Raw genomic sequence first — 22410 nt, 5'->3', positions numbered from 1 at the left:
CATAGAACGTCCGTGAACAGTCATGCGCGTAAATACTCATGCATCCACGTCGCGAGTTATGATGTATTCCTCTTATCCGTTGCATCAACGTAGAACGCGTGTTTAAAACGCAATTGTTTAGAATCCTCGCGTTGTTGAAAAATCTAACGAGGCTAATTATTCCGATTCGAGACGAAACGCGATCCTACTTAGCCCGCGACTTCCTCGTCATTGGTAATAATTATCAGTCGTGGTACTTCAAGAATCGCGTCGGAACGAGAGCACAATTGAATTCACTGGAAATACGACTCAATGATTTAATGATAACGACATACTTTTCGCTAGAACGAAGAAAAAAGTTTGCAATAAACAATTGGCATTTTATTGGTACTGACAAAATTCGGCTATTTCTTATTTCGGTTGCAATATATTTAGGAAGCCGTCAAAAATTGTAAACTTTTTCGTGTGACACAAAGTCCCATACGGTTGCCACTTTTTAGTAATCGGTGATCGAAGGAAAGCTGTTCGTGCGACGTATAAAAAAAGTTAGATAGCGAGCCGCGGGGTTATCCGTGAGATGAAATTCGTCGAAGAAGAGATCAAGTTGAGGAGTTTCTAACGATGCCGTGAAATTGTTCGAGGAAGATGAGAAAGCACCGTGGCGCAGAGAAGGATCGGAACGAGGGATTTGGCCAGCGAAGAGGAGTGTAGAAGCAGAAACTGGTTTCCGGATTCGGATTACGCGGCCCAAAACGCTCTCACGTGTACGGACACATATTGAAGCGCATCTCGGACACTTAGTATGAAAATCTTCCTCTTCGACGCTCGATCAATGTTCCTAAACCGTTCTCCTGTTCATTCGAGACGAAGTAGCGTGTACAAAATATCCATATGTATAAGTTGTACGCGTATCGACCTCCCACACGATCGTCGCTACGGCAAACGGGGTTCTTCCGTCCTTGAACCCTCTCCGCCCCTCCGAACACCCTTCCTGCTCTTTATTCTCCGTTCTTTTCGTCTTCCCTCCGCCTGACTCGCCCGCGGAGACCCGGAGAAGCAGGTAGCGAGCCACTCGTAAACGCATAATCGTCTCGTTCCCCTCGTCCCCCCAGCGCGTCTCAAGACGAGAGAGCGAAAGGGATATTTGTGTGGAGAAGGAAAGGTAGAAAACTTGATCGGGAGGGTGATCGACCTTGGACGATTTGGCCCTCGGTCAGGGGGCTGGACGTCCTTTGTCAAGGATGTCAATTTTCAGACGGGATCGAATGCACCCATACCAGCGACGTAGGTACTCGAGGGATCCCTCGCTGGTCACCCTAAGCCATATTTTCATTAGCGTTCGATTAACACCAATCTTCCACTTACCGATCCTAACGTTTCAAATGTATTCGTAGCGAGGCGATGGGGATTTGTTATTCATAGAAACGTAGTCGATACAGGATCAACGGACGTTCGACACTTTATCGGCTTGAGTAAATCCGGTTCAAGCGATTTCAGATTTCCAGAGGATTTCAGGTAGCCCGAAGGAAACGACGTTTTAAACGAACCGGGGATCGTAGATCTCGGCCCTCTGCAGGGATCTCTGGAAAGCTGCCGAGCGAGTCTTTCCATCGATCAGCGATAGTGGGGATAGACGTACGGGCGTACGACGCTACGGCTTTTACAGTGGTTCAGTCAGTGATCTCGCTGCAGCCCGGCTGAGAAACGTGTAGTTTTTAAGCCCCTCTCTCACCCTCGTGTTTACTCTCGAGTTTCACTTATACACGATAAATTCTCGTTGCTTGTTCCCCGAAAACTTTCTATCGACCACTACGATTCCGGTTGGACGATAAGAGCCGCTCGAGCACCGATAACTTTTGATCTCTTCAATTAGTATTCGAACTTTTTAAATGCGCGATCGTGAGATTTTGTTTCCGAACGCTCGGACCTGTTCTCGAGTTCTATAAGAGCGTAAGAGGAGCGATACCATGCGGAGAAGAGGAGAGAAGAAAGCGTCGCTGAAATCCATGGATACGTGATCGATCGGCTTCCCACGAAACCCGTGAGTACCGCACGAAGTTTAATCGCACCTACACCTATCTATCTGATTCAATTGCTCCGGTTTAAATTTCGCCGACCTCTCTTTCCGTCCAACGCCGCTTAATCGCCTCGACTCTCGCGTCTTACCATTTGATACACGCGCGTGTATGTAGGAGTAAAAACGTGCCTCTCGGAACTAAACAAGACGGAGGAGATCCGAAACGGAGAGAGAAGACCGGCCGCGCGGAAACCCCGGCCCGAATTCGTATGTATTGCGCGCGCGGAACATCGCGTCCCGACGTTGTCCATTCGCGATATGAATTATTCATAGAGCCCTGCACTTTTTACTGTTCTCGTTGAGAAACCGACTCTCGTACGATACCGAATATCGTATCTCCGAAGACTTTCGAGTTGCATGAAAAAGTCACGAGGAAACGATGTACCATTTGCGTCTCGACGAATTGAATTTTTCAATAAATGCACGAACGCGTTCGATATACGAAGGAAGGTGATTTACGTTCGCCCGTCGAGCGTGTGGTTTCTTTACTGCTGGTCACGTACGACGCGTTTGGGTCCTCGTATATTTTGTCCCATAGGCGATTTCGATCGTCGTCTTCTGTAATTTGATGGTAAAACGTGTTCTGCCCTTCGGTCACACAGCCCGATTGTTCGCACTTGCGGGAGCCAGATCTCTGGTTCACGGTTCTCTCGTTTTCGGCGGTCGAGCAACTTTTGGTACTGCGATCCGAAACGGCGATCCGTATAAGGAGTTGGCCTACTCCGACTCTCGTTCCTGCTCGAGGATCCAGTCCCGTGGCCACGGGATGCGAATCCGTGAACGAAATAAGGTACATCAGTGACTCGTCCATTCTCCGAACTATGATCCCTGATTCGTGGTACTCGGTAGTAAATTGTATCTACGACACCGAGCACCGACACTGACCAGATGCCTTTCCGGAGAACTCTACGCTTTTCATTTATTCTCCGAACGAATCTCCGTGCCATGGACTCTACGTCGCATGCACGTACGAGGCATTGAACGTTCGTTCAAAGCGAGACGAGTGAAACGAGAGAAACAGGGAAGAAAGTATTCCACGATTCTTAGATAACGTACGCGATAAGACACAGCCTCGCGGTATGGAGCGCGATACGTTCCTGACGTGTGCAAATAGACGTTGAAGTCGCGAAGGGAGCTCCGCGTTCCGTGAAACCGCACTTTCTCGCCCGCGGCAAGGCAGCCTCGACGTTACCTTGCCTCTGCCCGTGTCTAAACGCTGAGTCGATTCGATTCGCTCGGCGAAAATTTAGTCTCATCGTTCACCGGAGATGCACGCGTTCATCACCGATCTTGTGGGATAGATCCACTTCGACGTTCGTCAAATCTTTCGCGGCCGCGAAACCAGTCCGAAGGCGATTCGAGCGTGAACGCGGTCTTTGTCGAGGAACCCTCCTCGTCTTCAGAGAGCTACTCTTCTTACGTCCGTCTCACTGGCGTAACGAGGAAGCCGAGGGTCTGTACGCAGAACACGATTTAACGAATAAATACCGTTTTACCCGATGTAACGACGTAACTTCGTACGTATTCCCTTTGACGTGATAATATGTAGGTATGTATAAATAAATCCTCTCCTACGTACGCGACGCATCCTTCGACGGTCGAGCATATGCGACCTTTCGAAAAATTCACCCTTATCGCTGCCCGAGTACACAGATCTCCGAGATAAATTCTCGTACTTGTTAGGAACGAGCAGTAAAGCTGGCGATACCGCTGCGTTTACGATAAAGAATTCCCGAAGCCAAGGTAGGTGCATCGGTAGACGAGTCGTCGCCACGTTGCGTCTCTTATCGATTCGAGAATCATTCGCTTCCGGTCGAATTTCATTCAGTGATACGCGAATCGGTGCTTCACGTAACGCTTTACATTTCCATCGTTCGACGCGAACTCGATGGAATGTAGCAATCTAGCTCGATGGAACAGGGAAAATATTTGTATCGTAGGCGTGAAGTAGAAATCGTCGCGGCGATATGTACGTGCGATTTTGCACGGATTCCGCGATCTTCACCCTCGCTCAATCTCGGTAACAGTGACCGTACACGGGCTATGTAGAGGTCGACCCGATAGATGCCCCCCGTTATCGGTGACGAGCGGCTGGCGAACGACCGATCGACGAACCACCTGTTTCCTTTCGATCTCCGTGCGCTCGGTTCGCAATAGCCGCGTCACGATCGGGAGACCGGCCTCGGTCGTGGCCATCGGAGATGCGACGACGATCTCGCGATCCGAGAAGAGGCGACAGCTCCGGATCTCTCGCCGATGTGAGTCGCGGCAGCCGTTACCATGTTTGGCGACCCGCTCCCATAAAATTTCTCGGCTCCGGGGCTCCACGTTTCGTTTCTCCCGTAACAGCTAGCACCCAGCGACCGGCCTACTCGCATCGTAAATCGCGTACGAGTCGGTCAACGCGATCTCGCGAACGCGGCTTTCCTCTAACGTACAGCGACGATCGACACCGAGCAAAGCGGTTTTGTCAACGTTTCCTTTATGGAGCGTTAGCGCTCGAAATGCCATGATCGAGTTTCGGTTATGCAAACGTCGCGTCGGGGACAGACCTGGTCCGCGCGGGATTTCACTTCGTGCCTATCGTTGCGAATTTTAATACGATTCGGTGTATCTATGCTGGCTTTTGCGTCTCACTGTACAGCGTAAGCGTTGCATAGAAAACGAGACGGTCCGAAAGAGAGAACGGGAAAGGAAGAGTGCCGAGCGCGAGCCACACCCTGCGATCATAGTCCCTGGAAAATCATCGGACGCTGCGAGCGAAGATAGCTTTTCCGGAAAAGAAACTCGCGTTCCACGTGAAAACACTTCTCTACCAGTTCTATTGGCTCTTCTAATCTAGCGTAGAAACTCGGACTCGCTTTTATCGCCTTACTGTTATCTTTTAAGGTAATCGAAAGGAGACCAGCGTTTCTCGCTTATGCGCGATACGAGATCTCTTGTATTTTTCATCTTAATATACATTTATATATATATATATATATATATATATATATGTACAATATATTAATAATAATCGTTGCCATGAACATGATCTTTCCCAAATTCAATTCCGTTCGTCAAACCTGATGAACGGACATGAAGACGGATCGGTCCATCGGAATACATCTACGATCCCGACGCGACGATTAACGAGAGTCGTGCGTACATGTGTACGTTTGTTCGTCGAACGCGGTTATCTGTCGCGAGCAAACATAAATATGAAGCTAAGGAGAACGACGACGACGTCGTCGATTCGATATCACGTACCTACAAACCGTTCGTTTCTCTTCTGTAACAGGGACGATGGTCGTCGCCGTCGCTCGACACCGTTCAAGATGCATACTGTGTACTCGCGCGGCGGATACGGTAAACCGTCATCTGACCGGCCTTATTCGCGGCGAGTGTCAACGGTACCGTCCTCATCTCGACCTGTTTTTAAAAAATAAGAACCCTGTTCGCCAGGTATCATTTTTAACGAATATTAATAAGTAAGGGTGTCACCGGTGAACATCGCATCGCGGGCGTGACACGTTTCCTGACTCGTTCGCTGCATTACGACCCTCGGTTTTTTTTCTCGACCGAGGAACAGGGTGGAAGAGGAATCGAAGAACAAAAGATATTTATAAGTCCCTTGTATCCCTTTTAGAGTTTCGGGACCACCGTGACGTTCGTGTATTCGCGCACGCGACCAGACCAGGGGCTTTTAAAAAGTTTACCCTACCGAGACCACCGCAACGTCGACTAGAATATTTTATCGCGGCGCCTCGCTCGGCGAAGCACTCGGAATTCCGCACCCCTGGAACAGTCGTGTAAGAAGAACCAAAGATCAAATATCACGTGAAAACAGCGAGATTGGAAAAGGCTGTCGTAAACGCAAGTCGAAAGAAGTCGGGAAAAAGTAACCACTCAATACACCCTGGAAAACGATCGACCTTTCAGGGTCGGGTTGTAGCTTCGAGAGGAAGGATTTATGACGCCCTCGAGTGTTTTGGATGTTGTCACAGCTCGTAGCGGTATTTTACGAGGGTTCTTTCTTTCAGTTTTTGTTCCGTTTTCTCACACTTGTTAGATTTTTCAAATCCGCTCGTTGTTGGTGAATTAAAATTAATCATCGTACAGTATATATAACAATTAATAGAAACAGCTGATAAAGCGTGAGATGAATGTTGAACCAGAGTCCCACTTGTATCGTATCGTTGTTTTTTATTATAAAACATTGCATATCGCGTGTCAAAATTTATTTTTATCGTTATTGCGGCACCGTGTTGTCGGATGATACGCAAAGGCGATTTACGATGGACAGACACGAAGCGCTGTGCTAACCACAATCAGGCTCGACGTCGTACCCTCCATCTTAAAATTTAAGAGTCCCAAAAGTTAGTACTTAACTTTTTGGAATTCTCGACCACAAAAGTGTTCCCTGAAAACGAAAAGCAAGTCTTGTCTGAAGTGGATCCATACCCGGCCCTCGAGGATAACGCAAGGGCTGGACATGTACAACTGAAGAAGCCCTTCAAAACAATGACGACCAGCAGGGAGCCCCGAGCCTGTTCGATCACCGAATCGTGTCGTACCACATAAATCTGTCTCGGGATTTCTCGCGTACAGTCTGCACTTACTTAGTTAAATACGTGTCACGTTTCCGAGGCAAACCAGAACCAGCAGCAGCAGCAGCAGCAGCAGCAGCAACCAGGAGCAGCGGTGTCCGTGTCTGCTGGCGTTTCAGCTCGCGTCCTCCTTTATCCCGCTCCCGCTATCTATTCATAGACGAGAAAGCAAGCTGTCACCGTGACACCACGTTCAAAGACTAAAGACAAAGAGCGTGCAGAACGAGATACGTAGAGAGGACGACCGCGTAGAACTCAGCTTCGAGCGTACGTGTGTCGCGAATTATTTTAGTGGTCGAACTGTGAAAAACTGGAGAACTCGCGACAGTTCTCCGAACGGAGCCGGAAGAAGCACGTCGATCGGGAATATCGCGATCCTGCGACCGGCACCCGGCACACGGTACGGAGACGTAGGCGAGGTCGTCGACCTTGCGAACGCTCCCGGCTGTCCGGTCGTCCGGCTGTTCACCAACTTTCGTCCGCGTCTCCTCGCTCATACACGCTCTCACGATTATTCGCTTATCGACCGTTTTTAATTGATACGTGCACAGGCTTCGTTCACCTTCCGAATCTGTCAATTGCTCGTTCATGAATCAGTTACCGTCTTAAAAAGATTCGACATGCCGATTTATAAACGATTCTGCGATCTATCGGTTTCTGTTCTCAGGTAAGAAAAGGAGGACGAATCCCGATCGGGATGGACCGGTGGCCGGTGCGTCTCGCCGTCTTGGGGATCTTGGTCGCCATCGTACGCACGGCCGACGACTTCCGACGCATCTCCTACGAAGGTAATTATCACACCGTATCTCTGGTTAGGCGATCGTCATCGTACGCGATAAGATTTTGCTGTGCGAAGTGGTTTAAGTGCCTTCTCGCATGTCTGAATCCTCTGTGGCTTCAGATCGGTCGCGAATCTTGTTCGAGCCAACGAGTTTGCCGATCGGTTCGGACGTGGGCGTCGAGGCGCGTCGCGTCGCGTGCCGATTACGCGATTCGAATCGAACGCCTCCGCTGTGTACCTCGCTTAGTTTCGTCTGCTGTGTTTGATTAATGGGAAATCGAAGGAAAATGGAAAATATCGTTTAAGATCCCGCGAGGCTGTTCTTCCTTTCTCCCACGAGGTCGCAAAATCGCGAACTCGATGCATCCTCCTACGATCATGGAAAACCTCTTACTATCGAGACTTCTTATCGCCTTGCGTCACTCGAAGAGCCTCGTTTAAAACTCATCGGACTTCGATTAACCGTACGATCGCGAGCTAGCTCATGGAAAGCGAATTCTGTACGTGCACGATGGAATTTAGTTGAACAATTGAATCGAAAGCGAAGCGTGGAGTCTGTTTTTCGGTCTGGTCCCGGTCGGGGAAAATGATGGGCAACGTGTTTACGTCGACGGACGCGGAGGAACGGACAGGACGATTGAACATGGGAGCGGAGAAAGAAGAATACGTGGTAAAAAAGAAAAGATGCGCGTCTAACCGAGTCCTAGGGCTGAAAGAGGAACGGGCCGCGAAGATACGGGTCGGCGCGGGAAGGTAAAAAGAGAAAAGAGAAAGAAGGCGGAGAGCGAAGGGAGGGTAGAGGCCTTCGAGATCAGGTTATGCTAACTGGGGCCCGTTCGTCCCACACGTATCTACTTATAAGCGAACGTACGCGGTTACACGGACGCCGGTGTAACTGGCGTAAGTCGCAGGCACGCGTGGCGCAGGCGAAGCCGCGCGTACACACGTGCATCTACGTACGTCTGTATGCGCGCGAGTAGCTGTAGCTGGATTCGAGGAAACGCGAGAAGTACGACGAACCGCGCGCGACCAGCCAGCTACCTTTGCGGAATCGTTTCTCTCCTCGTGTCGCGTTGGCAAACCGGCTGAAAAACAATAAGGCGACCACGAAGCCAACTGGAGAAACTCGCGATATCGCGGGAGCCGATAGGACGCGTCGATCCTCGGACTTTAAACCCGGAGCTTTAATTCGATCCGAGCAAGAAAGCTCGATCGAACTCCGACGTCCGTCCCCGTCACGGTTCTCAAGACGAATCCTTCGCGTCGTTTGAAATCGCGCGGGAATCGATACAAGAGTATTCGAAGGGGTCTGCAGAGCTCGTTTAAGAATTCTCAACGTCCTCGGAGAATCGAGGATGGTTCCGCGCGAGCTTCGAGCCCGAGTAAAAACTGGAAAATCCGCGGCGAGCATCGACTCGCGGTCGTCGCTAAACTAGTTTGTCCGGAAGGGAAAAACGATTCGTTCTCGGAACGTGGAAACGAACGATCGATGTGCGACGCGAAGACAATTAGAGGAAGCGCGCGATTAAGAAAATTCGTTGGAACGAGTAAAAGAATCTCGAGTCTCTTTTTCCGGTTACCGAGAACGAAACATATCCTCGGAACAACGATACCACGAACGTTTCATTCTGCAGAAGAGCCCGTAGTAATTAATGATCTTTCGCGACTAATAATAGATGAATCGAAATGAACAAGCACGATTTGTCGTTTACGGCGCGGAGTTAACGACTAGAAAGCGATTCTAATTCGATCGACGAGGGAGCGTGCTGTCATATATATTGGAACGAAACGATGCGTGTTTCAGATCTGGCGGATGGCAATCTCTTTCAACAGGAAGGAGTGACATCGTATTCACAATTGCTGTTCGACGTCGCCAGACAGCAGGTCGTCGTCGGTGCACGGTACGTTCATCTACATACATATATATATTTCATACGCGTATTGGACTTCTTGGAGACGAACGCGTTTCCGCGTTGAACATCGCGAATCGAGAGCAATCGCTGAAGTGGAATGTGATTTGGCCGTTTGCCAAACGGCTAGCTTTTCTTTTAGGTCTCTGCCCTTTGCCTTTCGAATGCTGTCTGGCCGTAAGCCAAATCGCCCGACTAACCGACTAAAATACGTTCTCCGCCAAATCGATCGACCGGACTAGAGTCACGCGAGAGATCGTTTCCATAGAGAAACGCGGGAAACGCTCGAAAAGATTTAAGTAGCTCGCGTTCCAGTCTGTCGATCGGAAAAAACGTGACGGCTGCAGGAACGCTGCTGGGCCGTCTTTCGATCGCGGATCGAGCGTGAAAAGCCGAGTACGCCCTCGTGTTCCCGCTATTAATAGAACGCTTGTTATTGACCACGGCCCACGTACGCACCGGCGACCAGTCGAAAGGAACGCGTGCTCGTTCCATCTAAGTACCTACCCTCGATTAAATTCCGCCCGATTCGAAACTATCGTTGATCGACGGTGAACGTGGGACAGCGTTCCAAACCGCGAGACCCCAGGGGAACTCGGTGAAATCCGTTTTCACCGATTCTCGATCCATCGCGGAGAAACCGCGAGCTGACGCGGTAGCACCGGCTCGAGAACATGAGGAGGAGAGGAAGAAGGAGAGTGCGGGCGCCGGTCTAGGTGCGCGTGCACCACGGCGCCACGATTTGCATTCTTCTGGTTTCGATTCTCGTGCTCTCGGCAGCGTTCTCGTGACGTCACCGAATCTTAGGCACGTCGTACGCGCGACAAGTAACAGGAGAGAGGCGCGTGCCTGTTCCTTTCCAGGATCGTTGCTGCGGACCACGCGAATAAATTACCCTTGTCGCGACTACGGCTCTCGATGTTATCCGACCGCTTCGATTTTTAGAATTACAATCAGAACTACGGTACGACGATGGCTCGAACGCGACCTCGTTTCGAGCGGTACCGTCGCACGGAGCTCATTATGATCTATGTTGAAAAATGCGAATCGATCGAGTAGATACAGACGGTCGCGTACAGGCCGTCGAACTCGCGTGACGAACGAACCTGTGAATCGTTGGACAAAGATTCGGTCCGAGGAACGAGGCCGCTGTTACGATCCGTTCTATTCGTTTAACGAGCAGGAAGCAATCTGTCTGAACAAGATTGGCTGGAACGACCGTCGGCCCTTCGACTGGATCGTTCTTTCTCGAAAATCGCGCCGTTTCGCTCGAGCAACGATCGTTTTTGGTCAGAGTGTCGCGGCGCCCACGTAGGCGCCGTTCATGCTTCGCTGCGAGTTTTCCTACGGATCGCGCGACGCCCGTTCTCCGCTCGGCGCGGCTTCGCGGCACCGCGAGAGCGGCGGCCGCCGCCGCGGCGTCCCACGCGTGAACCGTTCCGAACAGATCGTTGCGATTCCAGGGACAATTTGTACCGATTGACTCTGACTTTGTTGACGCCGCTGGAACACGCTTCCTGGCCCGCGCCCGATGACAAGAGCAACATCTGCCAAAACAAGGGGCAGACCGCGGAGGACTGTCGGAACTACGTCAAAGTACTCCTCAGCAATGGGAAGAGTCTACTCACTTGCGGCACGTACGCGTTCAGCCCGTGGTGCACGTGGCGAGAAGTAAGCTATTCCGTCGACCCGTTCAAAAATCGTGCAAAAATATTTTGCATCCTGACGAGGCTAATGAGTTGAACGATCGGACGTTCCTCGCAGATCGAGAACATCAGCAGCATCACTAGCGACATGTCGGGAGCCGCGATGTGCCCTTATTCGCCGCGCGCCAACGTGACCGCGTTGCTGACCAGAGGTCCGACCAGAGGTCTGTTCACCGGTGCGCCTACCGACTTCTCCGGCGCCGATCCGGCGATCTGCAGAACTCTCGCCTCGCCTAACCCGAACCTCCGCACCCACCAGTACGATTCCAGGTAAGCCGAGTTAGGACGTGAAAAGCGAGAAGATCGCGTGAACGAGTTCGTCGCCGTTTTCAGATGGCTGAACGATCCGCAGTTCGTCGGCAGCTTCGAGACGGAGGATCACGTGTACTTTTTGTTCCGCGAGTCGGCCGTCGAGTACATCAATTGCGGCAAGGTAACGCCCGGGCATACGGGTTCGACGACCGTTCGCAGCGTCTCTTCCCTTTCCATCGGTTTACCGTCATCTCTCGTTCTCTCGGTTGCCCGCAGAAAATCTACTCGAGGATAGCGAGAGTCTGCAAGAACGATCGCGGCGGCCAGATCATGATGAAGGACGTTTGGACCACGTTCAGCAAGGCGCGATTAAATTGCTCGCTCCCCGGCGAGTTCCCGTTCTACTACGACGAGATCCAAGGCGCGGTCTATCATCGCGAGGAAGACGTCGTTTACGCGACGTTCACCACGCCCATGTGAGTACAAAAAGCTTTGCGATTACCATGTACCCGTCTTACGTTCCTCTTTACGTTTTCCCCTTCACCGACGTTCGTTCCGGAAGGAACGTGGAAAACGGTACGTACAGCCCAGCCGACGTCCTCTGGCCGTACATTTGTAAAAAGAGAATCTCGTTCTTAAAGTCGCGTCGCGTATTTTTAGTAACGGCATCGCTGGCTCGGCCATATGCGCTTTCAACATGACTGCGATCACGGCGAGCTTCAACGGGCCCTTTAAATACCAAGAGAACTCTGGCGCCGCTTGGGAAAGGAGACCAGTGGCCCATCACAATCGACAGCGGTGCGACTCGTCGGAGAAGGTGGCTCCACATCAGATCATAGACAACCAGAGGTACCAGCTGATGGACGACGCTGTTCAGAGCACGATGCTCGAACCGCTGCACACCGCGGTCCTCGAGAGGTTCACGTTGATCGCGCTTGACGTCACGCCGACCAAGTTGCACCGCGTAGTGACCGTCCTCTACGTAGCTACCGACCTCGGGACGATCAAGAAGATCTCCGTGTTGCCGCGAACGCAGGAGAGCTGCATCGTCGAGGTCTGGGGTCCGCTCCCGTCCACCCCGATGACCATGCAGTTCTTGAAGGACACGCACAGTTTGTACGTCGGAACGGAAGTCGGTTTGATGAGGTGGGTACCACAAAACTTTATTTTACGATCGAAGACCAATCGCCGTTTCTTCTATCTCCAGAATTCCCGCGGCGCAGTGTCACAGACATCGAAGTCGACAAGCGTGTCTGAACGCCCAGGAACCGTACTGCGGATGGAACGAGCATCTGATGAAGTGCGCACCGGCTCCGAAGGAAAGTTATCTCGCGAATCATTGGCACCAGGAAGTGACCAAGTGCCCGGTTCTCACGGATCCCGTCGACGGTGGCTGGAGCGCGTGGAGTTCCTGGTTCCCGTGCCAGCACGGCGCGTCGGAACACGCGTACTCGCACCCACGTTCCCATGCGCACTCGCACACGCATTCGGAACACGCGGAGGACGCTTGTCTGTGCCAGACGAGGGAGTGTAACAATCCGCCCCCGCAACACGGTGGGGCGAGCTGCACCGGGTCCAGGGTCCGAGTGACTAACTGTACGGTTCACGGCGGATGGACCGCGTGGTCGGCGTGGTCGGCGTGCTCACAAACCTGTGGTTTTGCCATGAAGACCAGGCGTCGATCTTGCACGAATCCCGCGCCGGCGTTCGGTGGCCGAGTCTGCGTCGGCCACGATCACGACGATATCGTCTGTATAGATCTGCCGCCTTGTCCCACCCCGGCCAAAGCAGCGTCGCCTCCAGCGACTGGCCAGTGGTCTTCGTGGTCCGATTGGGACGCTTGTTCCCGTCCTTGCAATGGAGGTAAGTAACAAAAATCGATCTCTTCCGATCGCGAATCATGACATATAATCGTTCGACTCGTTTCTCAGGGATACGTGTACGACGGAGAACTTGCGAGAAATCTTCATCGCGCAAAGCAGCTGTCGAGTGCAATGGATGCGACGTCCAGGTGGAGGAGTGCAACGCGCATCAGTGCGTCGAGACCAAGAGATACTCCGGATGGACGCCGTGGCTGGCTGCAAATGCCAGCGTTCAAGGCTCGAGCGTCGGTTATGTGGAGAAGCGCTATCGCTTCAGCTGTCGGGCGCAAACCGACGATCCGTCCAGCGTGAGAGTGCAACTGGCCAAGGAAGAGGAGCGGTATTGTAAGAACGACGGTTCTTGTCTGAGAGGAAGCGCCAATCAAAATCCGTACGGTTCCGATATCGCGGAGGTCGGATGGTCCGAGTGGTCCGGCTGGCGAGCCTGCGATCGTCCCTGCGGCGGCGGTTCCCAGCAAAGAGTGAGACAGTGCGAGTCACCGCCTTGTGAGGGATCGCTCGTCCAAACCAGATTGTGCAATGTGCATCCCTGTCGCATGAGTGCCCCTGCCGTGGCCTCGGAAGGGCAATGGTCCTGTTGGACCGACTGGTCCGAGTGCTCGGTCTCGTGCGGCGTCGGAGTGCGCTCTAGAACGAGGGACTGTCTAGGCCCGGACACGTGCGAGGGACCGAGGCTCGTCAGAGAGACCTGCGAGATGCCCAGCTGCGAATCGTTGCTCGGTTGGGACTCGTGGTCGCGGTGGACACCCTGCGACGAAGATCGTCAACAGCACAGAAAAAGACAATGCCTTCAGCATGGGATAGGAACGTGTCAAGGACCAAGCAGAGAAACCCGTGACTGTGCGCTCGACTGCGTGAGTAACGACGTGAACGCTTTACGATCCAGCGTAGAGCAATCGGGCATCACCGTTGGCGCGGTGGTAGGAAGCTGCGTGCTGGGATTCTTAGTCGGTCTGGCTCTGACGGCAGTTCTGAGTTTTTGCTATCTGAAGCGACGGCAGCAACGAGCTGCCGGTAGCCCTCGGTACATCAGTAAGCAGAATCCTTATGTCACGGTCCCGTTGAAGGAAGTGAACGCCAAGCGGCAGCCCAGCTTTTCCGGTAGCACCAACGGCAACGGGACACTCCGAGGTAAGAATAATCCGAACGTGAACGGTCTCGGTAGCCCGAAACTGTACCCGAAGAGCCTCGAGTACGAGTCGGCTACGTTGAAGCGAAACAGCCACGGACAGCAACACATTCGAGTCGATTTGGACCAAGAGAAATACTACTGAATCGTCATGAAGGCGGTGAAGGAGACGCTTCCTCGTTCGAGGAACAGTTCTGTGGAAAACGATACTGCCATACGCGTCGAACAGTAAAGTACGCGTACACGTTCGCCGATTCTCGTCGGATGCGACGTTTATTTCGAAGGTCGCAACGAAATCGACTTCTACTTAGTGCCATCGTTACACGGACAACGTCGAACGATCGTGCCGGTGTAACGTATCGAAACGTATGTACCTACGTATGAAAAGAGAAGGAGTGGAAGAGTGGATGAACGAACGAACGATCAGGTCTTTCGAGTATCTATTGGCTCACATTGAGTCGACTCGTGCCTACGGACACGCGGCGAGTCGAACAGCGCGGAACGACTCGATGCGGGAAACGAGTCACGGACGTTTTACGAATCGTATCGCGCGACTGCAATAAAAGAAACGATAACGCTCGACGAGTTTTACGAACGGCCTCTGAATTCTCTTCTCATTTCGCCGTGGCGACGTGGTTACGATCGTTGGCTGTCTACAAATCGGCCGCCAGTTCCTCGATCTTGTCGATCGCATAATCCATCGAAGCCTTCGTCGGCGGTGGTTGACACGTGACGACCATGCGAAAGAAATTGCCGAGGTTCTTGTAGGACAGCGGCGAATAACCGATCATCAACGTTCCGTCGATCATCATACGCTCCTTAATTTTAGCTGTCATCTTGTACAGTTTCTCCCACCATTCCTGCGTTTCCGATTGTCCTCGCATGCTGGGTGGCACGTACCTGCCGAGCGAAACGAGATAGGAACCTTCAGGTGCAAGGAACTCTCACCAACTCACCAAAAGCAAATGTTACAGCCTTCGAATTGCGGAAGGACCAAGCGAAACCCGGGCCGAGTCTTGATTCGTTCGTAGAAATACTCGACCGCGAACATAGCCACGTCCACGGATTTCCGCAAACCTTTAGTTCCGCGGGCCTTCCACATCAACCAAAACTTGGCTCCGTCAACCTGCGGAGAAACGATATGAAGGGAACACTTTCTGAATTCGTATCGTAGCTCACCTTCCTTCCACACTGCACGCTCTTGTCCCCCGTGTCCCAAGAAACGTCGTAGTGCTTGTCCTGTTGAAACAGATACCTCGCCCCTGCGCAGTTCGCCTCGTGCAACGCGTTTTTACCCTTGACCAGGAACAGCGAGCATTGGAACGGAGCGCCGAGCATCTTATGTGGATTCCACGCCACGGAATTCGAGCTACGATATCGATCGAAATTTAGTAATCAATTAAAACATACATCCTCGTATCGCATCACCGTTGCGCGTCGATATTCAGTGTCAGAGTCGTATAAAATCTTGTCCATTCATAATAATAATAATACGCGACGGCGATGCGAAAGTATGATACTCGGTACGTACAGTTCGATTCCCTTCAATCTGTCCCGGTATTTTCTTGAAAGCTGCAACGTGCCACCGAGGCATGCCTGCAACGTATATGCGTCGTAAGAAACATTTCCCAATCGTCGACGCAGTAATTATATTTTACGTCATTACGAACGTCAACGTGCAACCATAGGTTCTCCTCTCGGCAGACGGCAGCGATTTCCGGCAGAGGGTCGAACGCACCGAGGACCGTGGTACCGCAGGTAGCGTTCACGAAGAACGGTAAGTGACCCTGTTTCCTGGCTCGCTCGATTTCCGCCTTCAGGTCGTCCGGTCGCATGCGACCCAACTCGTCGCACTTCACCTATCGACCACAGCTTCGATTATCAGTAGACTGCGGATTCTTATGCGAAATGAGACGTCATACCATCTCTACACATTACAGTTTCTGATAATCGAATTATTTTATAAATGCATCAAATGCGCAGTATATAATTACGAGTATTTTGCCTTGTCTCGTGCAATTAACGAGTACCTTGTAGACGTTCTCGGTTCCCAAGCCCAACCAATGTGCTCCCTTGAGGATTGAGTAATGACCACCCTCGCTGGTAAAGCAAACCAACTGCGGTAGCCCCGCGAGACCTTTGGTCTTTACTTCCGGTACCGCTTTGTATCTCGCCATGACCATACCGTACATGTTCGACAAGCTTCCGCCAGGACATAGGATACCGTCGCCGTCCGGCATCGAAGGATACCCGATTAATTCCAAAGATTTCTCGATCACCTCCCGTTCCATCAAAGTAAACACAGGCCCTACCTCGTATGTGTATCTGCAAGTCGCTAGCGTGATAATCGAACGCTTGGCTCAACTGTTGTTTAAAAACACTTACTGGCTCGAACTTAGAGCGTCCGTCAACCAGGAACCAGCCAGGCCGTAATCATCAGTTCCAGCGAAGAGCTGATTATGAAAATGCGGACTAAAAGTCTTCACCGAGTACCGAACCGTTTTTCGTATCGCCGTTTCGATTTCATTCTCGCTGCTCGGTTCCTCGCTCAACTCGATCGACAGCTCTTTCTGCGCGCAAACAGTGGGGAAACGGTAGCGTTTAAAGAACGACGCGCGAGCTCGCAATCTCTCACCTGCAACTCCTCCGGTTGAACGAATCGCACGACCGGTTCTTCGCCTGTGCGATCGAACGCTTTTTCCTCTTCGAGAATCTCGACCAGACGTTTCAGCAGTTTGGCCATCGCGTCTCACAGTCTCCTTCTTGACTGAACGTAGAACCCGATGAGTGAACAGAAAACCGTGCAACGACAGTTGATTCCCCCACCCACCCCCCCCCTCTCCCCACGCACGATTCTACTTTCCTTCCTCGGACGTATGTATTTAGTCGTTCATTAATCGGTCAAATACCGCGGTTATCGCTAAAATTTTTCGCTCGTTGGACAAGTGGTCATTCGAACACGACAACACAAACGAAGAGATATCGATGGAAATATGTAGGTGGCAGAAACTCTAGACAAAAGGAGAGAGAGAAAGAGACCAATACGAGAGATCAATTCCCCTGTACTGCGTAGACGGCGCGTTCCGTACGTAGATCGTCGAGGCCGAATCAAAACTAGATAATGGATATGTAAAGCAATCGTTTCCTTAAAGTCGAAAGTAATCGTAATCGCTCGCGCTATCGTGGCTGAGAGTGAATATCGCGTCTTGTAATAAGCAGCAGACAGAGCGATACGCGTTTCCGTGTGAAATCGGGCTTATCGCGAACCGATAAGACGAGAGGCGGAAGATACTGAGACGGTCTCGCTTTGAACGGTAGTCGCGTTGTCCGTGGAGACCGTCGTTCGACCGTGTTCCACTGGTAGCCGCGGGACTAGGCCTCTCATCGAGGCCCATTGACCCTCGCAGAGTTCGTGGAACGTCAGATGTAACAGAAGCTTGCCTCCGAGGGTACCGGGACCCCGGCACATGGCCCCGGCCCCGAACTCCCATACTCCCGAATCGCGGTCCGACTTCGCGTTCGTGTCGTTCATTCGCGCCAGGTACATCTTTTGCAGCCACATGGCCAGGTAAGACGCGGCGCAATCGCAGTGCCATGGGTTCCTGGCCAGACGCAGCTGCTCGATCGACTGCACGGCGTCGAGTATCCGCGCCGGCAACGACGACAAGTAATTCGATTCCAATTGCCTGGGAACGAAATGGGACGTTTCAATAAGATCAAGAGTTGGACACGTTCGAGTTCGTCTTGGTGACTCACAATTTTCGTAAATTCGGCGTGTCGAGGAACAGGTCGGGGTGCATAATTCTGAGTCGGTTCGAGTGCAGAAACAGGGAGGACAGATTGGTGAGACCCTGGAACGCGCCGCGGGACAAGCTCTCGATCCCGTTTGCGTACAACACCAGTCGCTCCAAACCGGACGCGTTCGAGAAGAGCCCTGGCGTTAAGTTCCGTATGCGATTGTGGCCCAGCTGTAGCTCCCTCAGCGAGGCCAGGTCTCGAAACGCGGACGGGTCGATCTACGACGAGTCGAAACTATCTGCTATCTTTCTTTCGCTATACTATTTATAGGATATTTACGCGAGCTATCTTGTTGTTGGACATCTCGAGGGAGCGCAGTCGTTTGAGGGGGGCCAAGAGGTCTCCGGGTATCTCCGTTAGTTGATTGTCCCGCGCATTCAACTCGCGGAGAGACGCCTGCGACCGGAATAAATCCCGCGGCAACTCTTTCAATCGGTTCTCCTCCAGACCCAGATACTTCAGGTTGGTCAGGTCGCTGAAGAGATTCACCGGAAGACTCGAGAGCGCGTTCTTCCCCAGCAACAATTCCTCCAGCGCGCTCAGCCCGTGGAACGTACCCGAAATCAGACTCGAGATCCGATTGCACGACAGATCGAGCAACACCAGCGAAGTGGTGCTCAAGAAAATCGTCTCCGGCAGCGCTCGCAGTCTGTTCGACGACACGTCCCTACATCGGAAAACGAATAAAAATTCTAGACCAGTGGCGGTGGAAAAGCCACTCACAGAATTCGTAGGTTTCGTGTGCTGAAAAATTGCGAACGATGAAGTTCTCTGAGCAGGTTCTTGCTCAATCTGAGTTGCGTAACGGCGTGCAAGGAGAAGAACAGGTTCAGAGGAAGGTGCTCGATCGAGTTGTCGCTGAGATCCCTGAAACGATTGGGAGGTCAGACCTCGACACGGCCAGATCGAGACAATTACTTACAGATGATTCAGTCGCGTCATGTCCAAGAAGGTGTCCCTGTGCAGCGCGGTCAATAGATTCCCTGCCAGATCTCTGAAACCACCGCACCGTATCAGTTTCGCATTTCTTTCAAAAGATTCTGAACTAACGAGGACGAGGTCTTACAATTTCAAAACGTCCCGAGGCACGAGCTGCGCCGCGGGGAGGTCCAACAGGTTTTGCCTCCAGCACGAGACCGATTTAGTTTCCGGTTGACATCTGCAAGGACCCTCGGCGCAAACCTCCCAGTCCTCCTCGGCTGAGCTCAGCTGCCAAACTGCCGGCAGCTCGATCAAACGCGGGAAACGACGATAATAATTTATACGGGCAGAGGGCCCTTTTCAAACGAGACGTGAAACGTGTATACCAATCGCCGCACTCACAGCGGGTCTCGATGAACGTGACAAAAGGGAGTGAAATAACGAGTGCAGAGAGACAGGAGGGAAACGGATGATAGTCGCGTGCTTACCGGGTTGCTCGACCGCTCTGAGTCTTCTCTCCAAACGGGATAGCCGGCTCTCGAGTTCCTCGAGGAGCGTCGCCGTGACGACGTTGCTGCCGTTTGCCGCGGCCGCTAAGCTCGCCGTGGATCGCTCGAAATTCGAATCGGAGTAAGCGCAACCGCGGGTCCCTTCCGGCCTCGGCTTGGCTTCGAGGGTCGTCGACAGGAGCAACAGCCCGACGACGACGATGGTCCGATCCGAGATCATCGTGGCCAGCGAGACCTACTCGCGCGACAACCGCTTCGTTTTGACTTTAACCGGTGGCCTCTCATCCCCGCGTTGATAATCGACAGCTTTCGCGTATGTAGAGCGCGAGATTGACAAACAATGGGCCCGGCCCGTGAACCGTTTATCCACTTCGTTCTGCTCCCCGTTCTCCTCGCTTCACAATGAAGCCGGCACCCGTTGTCGAGATAAAAAACGAGGAATTCGTGGAATAAACGAGAAAGAAATAATTCCAATTCCTTTTTTCCTCCCTTTTTATTTACAATCGAACTCGCTAAAGCTAAAGCCTAGGCTTGGCGCGTTACATAAGCGTGAGATCGATCGAATCGGTGATCGAATCTCGTAAGCTCGCGTTGCAGATTCTCTTCGAATCCCCGGTGTCTGGTGGAGTTCAGGAGAGCCTCACGCCGCCCGCTCCGGGACACTCGCCCTTGCTCTTCGCCACGAGTTCTGCGGAAACGAAAAGACGTATGAATAATTCTAGACAAAATTCGACTCGATCCATTCTTACTCGTTCCCATTTCGCAATTGTGTACGTCCAGAGCGCACTGGGTCCCGAAAGTTCTCGGTTTGAAGCTGCCGTCGTTCGGGTCGTGGGCGCAGATCGGATCGTACGCGGTTCCGCATTCCTTCGCGCAATCCTTCCTGTTCTTCTTCGCCTCCTTGGCCGCCTTCACGGCGTCCTTCACGTCCTTCGAGGCGGTCGCCGCATCTTTGATTTCCTTCGGCTCCTTGACTTGCTTAGCCTCGTCCGCGGGCACGGCGTCCACCTCGAGGAGCAACGCGAACGCGCAGGCGACGATCAACGCTACGCGAGTGCGAATGAGAGGAACAGACCGATTAACGAATTAGCCAACGATTTAGTAAAATGAACGAGCGGTCGAGGGCAGCCGTGCCCGATTTCTCGACGCGCGGCCTCAATTCTTAATTCTAGCCAAATTGAACGATCGTCAACTCCCCCTTCCCTCTCGTTATTCGATCGCGTCTCAGACCGATTCGGATTGATTGCAACGATTTTCAATTAGATCCCACTAGTATCTTTCGACGATCGACCGGGAGAGTTACTCACCGAACAAAACTGACCGCTTCATGATTTCCTTGGGAATCGAGCGACACGTAGCGAACGATAAAACGACTGAAACTGAAACTATCGTCGCCTGTCGCGATCGCATTTATAAACGGATATGCCCCCACCTGTTCCTCTCCTCCGGAAAACTCGAGAAGATCACGTAGAGGCAATCTTCGAAATTGCTCACGCCTCCGCCGTTCGCCAGCCGGGAATTGGTAACGATAAGTGTCGCGAATTCGCTGCAAAATGGAACGAGTGGAAAAAAACAAAAGAATTCTTCGCAGATAATAAAGTAGTTTCAGAGAATCGGAATGCCTATGGATAGGTAGCCGTACACAAGCATACGCAGGTACGTTCTTCTCTTTTTTTTATTGACTAGGGAGCGGCGAGTGAGTCACGTCGTACCATTCGTACGTATACCTATAATTATATTATTGTATAATACATTGCAACGTGTAATGAGACGAATTAAATACGCGAGCAGAGGAAAGACTATCAATCGTGATGATCTCTCGTATTCCCTTCGCGGCCTCGACGAAAGGAATCGGACCGCGTGTTCGCGTGACGCTTCGAAACCAGCGAAGCACAGCGCTAAATGTTCATTCGGGCGATTCGCGTTTCCTCCAACAGGTAACTTTGCAACAGCTGCTCGTAGTCCGGCCAGGATTTCTCGCGTTCGAACGCTCTCCCGATTCGACATTCAAGCGTCGCGCAGTCGACGCCGTGTTGCCTCATGGCCTCGTTCACCGCCAGCGTCAACGTGTTCAGCCGGTCCCGCACTCTCCAATTCGCTGAAACCGAATGCGAAACCCGTTTTTAGTTACGTCGGTGATTCGTTAGCTCCGAAGTGAAATGCTAATAAGATGAACGAGAGACTAATGAGTTAAGAAAACGAAATTTACTGTTGGACAGAGCGCGTCCTTCGTCTTCCTCGTCGTCGTCGTCGTTTTGCATGCCACCTTTGTTCTTTTTTATTTCGAGCTTCGGAATGAACAACAGGAGACAGATGACGGCGATGAACTTGACGATCATTTTAAAGATGACCAGTTTCAGAATTATCTTGGCCAAGGTGAATGCGTTCAGTTTAAGAGAGAACGGCAGCGAGAAGTCGATAGAGGGTAGCCCTAGGTGAACCGACTCGGGAGCTCCGTATGGGACGTAGACAGGTGCGGGAGCTGGAGCCGATGCTGGCGGCCCGTAGGCTGCAACGATTGATTAGAATTGAGTCACTTCATGATTCGGATCGAAAAACTATTCCAAATTCAGAGATCAGATGATAAGAATCGAGGAACGTAGATGTAATTCGCATATATGAATTAAGGATGTACTAGCTATACAGTCAATCCCAAAAGTTTATGTACCTTAGAAAAACGCATTTCCTATAATTAAAAAGAAATCAGACGTCGGAAGAATAATGCTAATAATAAATAGCTACGTGCTAAAAAGTATAGAAGGAAATATCCAATTAATTATTGATGATAGCGAAAAGTTTATTATACAGAAATTGTAGGCACTGATGTCCTCTACAAGAAAGATTCTATGTATTTTTCTTCTAACTTGAGTATTTAA

General features: G+C 51.7%; 5 protein-coding genes across 8 annotated transcripts in view; 1 reads left to right on the top strand and 4 right to left on the bottom strand.

The window, feature by feature from the left end:
* Nucleotides 1–73: 73 nt before the first annotated feature.
* On the top strand, nt 74–14897 carry Sema5c (Semaphorin 5c). Of its 2 annotated transcripts, none has more exons than XM_018034395.2 (10): nt 74–2020; nt 7313–7433; nt 9231–9327; nt 10800–11007; nt 11101–11312; nt 11376–11475; nt 11571–11770; nt 11955–12440; nt 12502–13157; nt 13226–14897. In XM_018034395.2, exons 2-10 carry the CDS (start codon nt 7343–7345, stop codon nt 14449–14451), a joined length of 3276 nt encoding a protein of 1091 aa, XP_017889884.1. In that variant the 5' UTR covers nt 74–2020; nt 7313–7342; the 3' UTR covers nt 14452–14897. The 2 variants fall into 2 exon arrangements, with proteins under 2 accessions (XP_017889884.1, XP_017889885.1); XM_018034396.2 differs by lacking the exon at nt 74–2020 and adding an exon at nt 6953–7045 and having other exon boundaries at nt 13226–14451.
* LOC108630857 (glutamate decarboxylase 1) lies at nt 14730–17134 on the bottom strand. The gene is made up of 8 exons (XM_018034397.2): nt 16942–17134; nt 16692–16876; nt 16337–16631; nt 15977–16165; nt 15838–15902; nt 15486–15675; nt 15263–15432; nt 14730–15206 (listed from the first exon to the last, which is right to left on the bottom strand). Exons 1-8 carry the CDS (start codon nt 17047–17049, stop codon nt 14960–14962), a joined length of 1449 nt encoding a protein of 482 aa, XP_017889886.1. The 5' UTR covers nt 17050–17134; the 3' UTR covers nt 14730–14959.
* A 36-nt stretch (nt 17135–17170) lies between these two features.
* On the bottom strand, nt 17171–20157 carry LOC108630561 (leucine-rich repeat-containing protein 15). The gene is made up of 7 exons (XM_018033912.2): nt 19514–20157; nt 19171–19321; nt 19027–19098; nt 18828–18971; nt 18384–18771; nt 18063–18322; nt 17171–17992 (listed from the first exon to the last, which is right to left on the bottom strand). Exons 1-7 carry the CDS (start codon nt 19752–19754, stop codon nt 17563–17565), a joined length of 1686 nt encoding a protein of 561 aa, XP_017889401.1. The 5' UTR covers nt 19755–20157; the 3' UTR covers nt 17171–17562.
* Nucleotides 20158–20163: 6 nt separating this feature from the next.
* LOC108630572 (uncharacterized) lies at nt 20164–20863 on the bottom strand. The gene is made up of 3 exons (XM_018033922.2): nt 20842–20863; nt 20284–20580; nt 20164–20222 (listed from the first exon to the last, which is right to left on the bottom strand). The coding sequence occupies exons 1-3, from the start codon at nt 20861–20863 to the stop codon at nt 20164–20166; spliced, it is 378 nt and encodes a 125-aa protein (XP_017889411.2).
* Nucleotides 20486–22410, bottom strand: part of LOC108630568 (uncharacterized) — a 3842-nt gene continuing 1917 nt past the window's right edge. For 2 of the 3 annotated variants that reach the window (XM_026818255.1, XM_026818256.1), the window contains exons 2-4: nt 21744–22043; nt 20842–21632; nt 20486–20580 (exon numbers count right to left, since the gene is read on the bottom strand). In XM_026818255.1, the coding sequence (XP_026674056.1) occupies nt 21433–21632; nt 21744–22043 (500 nt within the window). In that variant the 3' untranslated portion in view covers nt 20486–20580; nt 20842–21432. The remainder of the gene's footprint in view (nt 20581–20841; nt 21633–21743; nt 22044–22410) is intronic. The other variant, XM_018033917.2, reaches the window with a different exon arrangement.

The sequence above is a fragment of the Ceratina calcarata genome, unplaced genomic scaffold (assembly GCF_001652005.2).
Source record: "Ceratina calcarata isolate Rehan_Ccalc_2016 unplaced genomic scaffold, ASM165200v1 scaffold78.2, whole genome shotgun sequence".
Taxonomy (NCBI): Eukaryota; Metazoa; Arthropoda; class Insecta; order Hymenoptera; family Apidae; genus Ceratina; species Ceratina calcarata.
The sequence above is the reverse complement of the archived record's forward strand: the minus strand, read 5'-3'. Positions and strand labels throughout refer to the sequence as shown.